Raw genomic sequence first — 5,070 nt, forward strand, 5'->3', positions numbered from 1 at the left:
CAACTCTTTAAAGTGGCAAGCAAAGCACAATGACAGTAGAAACAAAACAAACACAATTCCGCGAGACACTCATTTCCCGCCAGTACCTTAACCGAAGACTTTGGACGGGAGCCGGAGGCCGTGTATCAGTATCACATGCCGGCCGAATTAAAGCAACCAACCATCCTCATAGAACCGTGCATGCATACCATACCAGCAGCAAACAGCTCTCAAACTCAACAAGCCAAAACCAGTGGACTTCAAGCCATTTGTTTGCAATTTAAACAAGGCAGCAGCAGCAGCAGCTGCTTGAGATGTACTGGTAGCACCAGAACTGTGGAGGGAACACAACACAATGGATGTACAAAAACATGAACAATTCACACATATATATGGGGGATGTATATATGGTTAGGGGGTGTGGACGCCCCTGTTACATCATAATACAAAATTGGTAGGCACCCTTGTGGGGAGCCTGCATGCCTGCCCTCCTGCATGCATTGTGGGCCCCGCACAAGCACCCGTGCCTACCTAGGCCATGTAACAGGGGGAACCGCTTTCCCCATTCTTCTCTCTTCCTCTCTTCTCTTCTCGTCTCTTTTCTCACCAAAACACTTTCTCGCCTAGCTACGGCTCCTAGAAGTGGCCCTCCATCTCCATGGATCACCATCAGGCCCCTCCCAAACCAACCAGGCACACACACTCTACATAGGACTATAGCACACACACCACTACTAATATAATGCTCCAGCTACGACCGCCAATAGGGGACTAACACTGGCTAGCTATGGGAACTAATTAACAGCATGATGACACATATATAGGGGGGGTTGGGGTTGGGGTGGGGCGGGGCATGCAAACGTGGGAGTTCTCAGGCTAGGGGGGATCGGGTGGGTGCACCCTTCCTCCTGCTGCCCAGTGACAGCACCATCTTGGGGAAGAACCCTCCCCCTTTCTTCCTCTTCACCACCGCCGGCTCGCCGCCGCCGCCATGGCCGTTGCCGTTGCCGTTGCCGTTGCCGGCATTGTCGCTGGACCCGCCGCTGCCGCCACCGTACCCGTTGCGGTGGTGCAGCGGGTTCTCGAGGATGGAGTTGGGCGTGACCTGCCCCGAGTCACCGTCGCCGACGTGGAGGTTCTCGAAGCGCGGGAAAGGGAGCTCGTCGCCGGCGCGATACAGCAGGATATTGGACAGGTCCCCTCCCTGCTCCACCACATGGTCCACCTGCACGGACACACGCACGCACGCGCACATTGGTAGATGATTCAGCATGGAATGCTACTAAAGATTTGTTTATCTCCGACGGGACAATTAGGCAGTGATTAGTGCTACTTAAGCATTTGATTAATGACCTTGCAGGAGAGGCAGCAAAAGTGGAAGGGCTCCTGGAGGATCCTGTCACATGTGAGGCAGACGTTGCCGGAGCCCTTGAATGGCCTGGACTGAGGCCTCGGCTTCAGGAAGATAACCTTCGCGCTGTTGATCGTGTAGGGCTGAGACACACATGCATATACAGTTAATCAATACAGCATATACAGTTAATCAATGTATCATCAAGCCAAATACTCACTCCGTAAAGAAATATAAAAGCATTTAAATGGCTATTTTAGTGACCTAAACAGTGTTATACTCTTTCTTTACAGAGAGTACTACACTGCTACTGGTGCATTAGCTCAAGTAAATTAACAGATGTAGTACGTGATTAAGTTAACCACCTGGACATAGGAGCAGTCGATGAGCTTCTCGAGGTCACCCAGGCGGACGACGTCATTGTACACGTATCGCCGCACCTGATTACATACACATACATGCAGCAAAAATGAGAAAAAACACTGGGATCAGAAGAACAGCCCTATTATGCTTCAAGATTCGTGCAAGTAGTAGAGTAGTGCGGGTGATTAGCCAGAGAAGGGCAGTTCCGGGATTAAAAACAATCCTAGAAGCCAGTAGTAATAAGGTCGCGGTACTGATGCCGATGCTCCTCCATTGGGCAACACATCAATGGAGGACGACTACGCTTTGACCGTGTGGTCGCAAGGAGGCCCCCCATACCCTACCCAAGCCCACAGCGTGCAATGACCAACCACCCCTACCGGGCACAGCATCCACCAGAGCGTATGGCCAAACCAGTGGCCGGACCAGAGGGCACGACGGTAAAAACCCAACCGGAGGGGTTGGTGGTGAATGGTAAAAGATGAGCAGCAGCTGAGGGGGAAGGAGAGCCCTTTTGGTGGCTAGCACTTGACTGTGCCATGAATGAACAGTATCGAGGGAGGCCCCCCCGTCGCAGGGAGGAACAGCATTGTGGCCTTCTTTGGTAAAAAAAGACAAGGAGCCCATTTACCACGGCGCACAATATGGTAAATCTTGTTTGCCCCCGCGGTAACAATCCTAAGACGCCCCAATTCTTACCATGCACACCCACCTGCCTGCCTTGCAGATGCGGAAGAGCGCCACCACAAGGGCAGGGCAGGGATCGGATGCGCTTCCATGCATGGCAAAACGGTTTGGATAAACCGGCCTTTACGAGAAGCATGAGGTAATCCAATCACTCTACACAAAAGATATACGATGCTAATGATCGGCTCACTCGGAAAGGTAGAAACATCTTCTTGGGAAGGGAGCAATTTACCACCGCCATCAACATCGCTTTTGCGTCGAATCGAGCGCGGCGATGGTGGAAATGAGACTGTGACGTTGCAGTAAATTATTATTTTGGGTAAGGTGGAAAAGGGGAGCACAATCACAAGTTTGGAAAGGCCCCTTTCCAGCAAAGGGAGGGGGGAAAGCGGCAGTGCAGGAGCATGGACGCAGCGGTGTGTATTGTAGGACTATACCCATTTCCAGCGAACGGCCAAGGGGGCGGTGAGAATTCACGCAAAATTTTCGACCCCGGTTCCATCCCATCACATCAGAGTTCTACCCATGCCGGCAGAAGCTGGCCAAATTAGTTGCGATGAAAAGGAAGGGGTTGGGAACCGGCAGGAAGAGGACAAGAAAATTCATTCCTCTTGAGGCAAAAGAGATCAAGAGGATCAAGAGAATTTATTTTTAAATTAGAAAGGCCATTTCTACTATATTTAATTTTTACCCTATCAATTTACCGAAGAAGAATAATTTGGCAGAGAATCCATCCAGCTGCAGCTGCCATGATTAAATTAAACTAGGCAGTTGCGATTTATGGGGCTGTTGCTTTATGCAGATTCGGTGAGGTGAGGTGATGGTTACATACTACGTACTACTACATGTTGCAATCGCCATCCTAATTCGAGGCCCTGAAAAGTGGCGTATGACCAAGAACTCGCAAGACGACATGGACAAGGACCCGAGCAAGTACAGGAGAGATTAGCATGGAATTCCAAAACGAGAGGGGAGTTCTAAGCTTCAATAATACTCCTACTATCTTAGACAACCACCAGTAGCTAGATGGTGGCCAATAGCAATAGGGCATCACGCGTCCGTCCGTCCGGGCTTAAGCCAAATCTAAGCGAGGAAACAACAGCTCTTGAAAAGACAGCACAGGACAAAACAAAAAGCAATTGGGATTGGGTCGATGGATAGATAGACACACCTCCTCTTGGCCTATCTAGTCTGTGTAGCGGCTACCTTGTGCTAATTGATTCATTAGTTTAGTCCAATTCGTCCGGCTACTACTAATTAAGCCCAAACAAGATAGATTAACTGAGGCATGCAGCACTGATCCTTTGATGATCTCTTCTAGCCTGCTGGCAAAGGAAGCAGATCGAGGGCAGAAACTTTGCAAGAAACATGCGAATCGGAAGAAGAAGAGGGAACTAATAAATCAGAACAATTGTACCCAAAAAAAGCATGCATGCAGCAAGAAAATCAACCAATTAAAGAAGATTAACCGTGAGTTCGGGTAAGGCGGAGGATGAAGAAACGAGAGCGATGAGGTATGGAGTCGGACCTGTAGGAGTGGGTGGTGGCGGTGGGCGGGGGCGCAGTGCGGGCAGATGCTGGTGCAGCAGGCGAGGCAGAAGATGTTCTTCTCGTTCTTCCTGCGGCTCTCGTGCGCCTCGCACCCCACGAAGAAGCTCTCCTCCACCAGGCCCCCAACCCACCCGGGCACCCGCATCCCCATCTCCCCCTCCCTCCCCGCCTTGCTCTCTCTCACTGCCTCTTGACGACTCTCTCCCTCTCTCTCTGTGTGTGTTTCTTGGCAATTCTCCTCTTGGTTGGTCTGGTTTGGTTTGATCTCTCTTTTGTTTTCTTGGCAGGCCAATTCTGTCTTCCTGTCTGCCCTCCCTCCCTCTCTCTCTCTGGTTCAGTGGTGGTGGTGGCGCGTGAGGGCGGGCGTACTACATGTCATGTATGTAGATGTGGCTTGTCTTGTTGCAGCTGCGGGGGTGGAGAGAGGAGAGGAGAGGAGAGGGAATGTGCAACGAATCCATCCTTTGGGGGGAGCTATTTATAGTGTGAAAGGGATGAAGAACGGATGACGATGATGGCGACGATGCCTCCTACAACTCGTTGGGGGTCTGGCCGTCACGGTGCCATGCTACTAGTACAAGTGTTGGTTGGATGCGTTCCTTGTTTGAGCAAGGGGAGGGGGGATCTCCTCTCTGGCTGGCATCCACTCTCCGTGTCAAAGCGAAATTCATGCCCTGGTTGGGTGATTTTTTTGGGGGGCATTTTGGTCACCGGGTTCATGGTTCAATTGTGTGATATACTAGTACTTTCGTGTTTTAATCCTTTCAAAATAAAGTTGGTCTGCTACTCTCATTTTCTTGTTATTACCGCTCCATGGCTTGTGAATTACTTCCTCCGTTCCTTTATATAAGGTGCATTTTGTTTTTGATAAAATTTCATAATAGAAGTTGCATTTCTTCTGATTCTATAAAATTTCGCTTTTAGACCTCTAGGATAAAGGAAAGTATCTCTCCCCCAATTGTATGTATCTTTGCTTGTAAAGAAAAAAAAAGGGAAAGTATATATCTCCCGATTGCGTGTATCTCTTACTTTTCTAGGTTAAATGATTTACTTGTCACCAATCAATGATTCAGCCAAAGTTAATTTTGTCTTAACTTGTGAATAATTATGTGCCTTGGCCACCATGCCAAAACGTATAC

General features: G+C 49.6%; 1 protein-coding gene across 1 annotated transcript; it reads right to left on the reverse strand.

The window, feature by feature from the left end:
• Window positions 1-353: 353 nt before the first annotated feature.
• On the reverse strand, window positions 354-4,406 carry LOC125517314 (protein RGF1 INDUCIBLE TRANSCRIPTION FACTOR 1-like). The gene is made up of 4 exons (XM_048682510.1): window positions 3,909-4,406; window positions 1,696-1,770; window positions 1,333-1,473; window positions 354-1,204 (listed from the first exon to the last, which is right to left on the reverse strand). Exons 1-4 carry the CDS (start codon window positions 4,080-4,082, stop codon window positions 851-853), a joined length of 744 nt encoding a protein of 247 aa, XP_048538467.1. The 5' UTR covers window positions 4,083-4,406; the 3' UTR covers window positions 354-850.
• Between the last annotated feature and the right edge of the window lie 664 nt (window positions 4,407-5,070).

The sequence above is a fragment of the Triticum urartu genome, chromosome 6 (assembly GCF_003073215.2).
Source record: "Triticum urartu cultivar G1812 chromosome 6, Tu2.1, whole genome shotgun sequence".
Taxonomy (NCBI): Eukaryota; Viridiplantae; Streptophyta; class Magnoliopsida; order Poales; family Poaceae; genus Triticum; species Triticum urartu.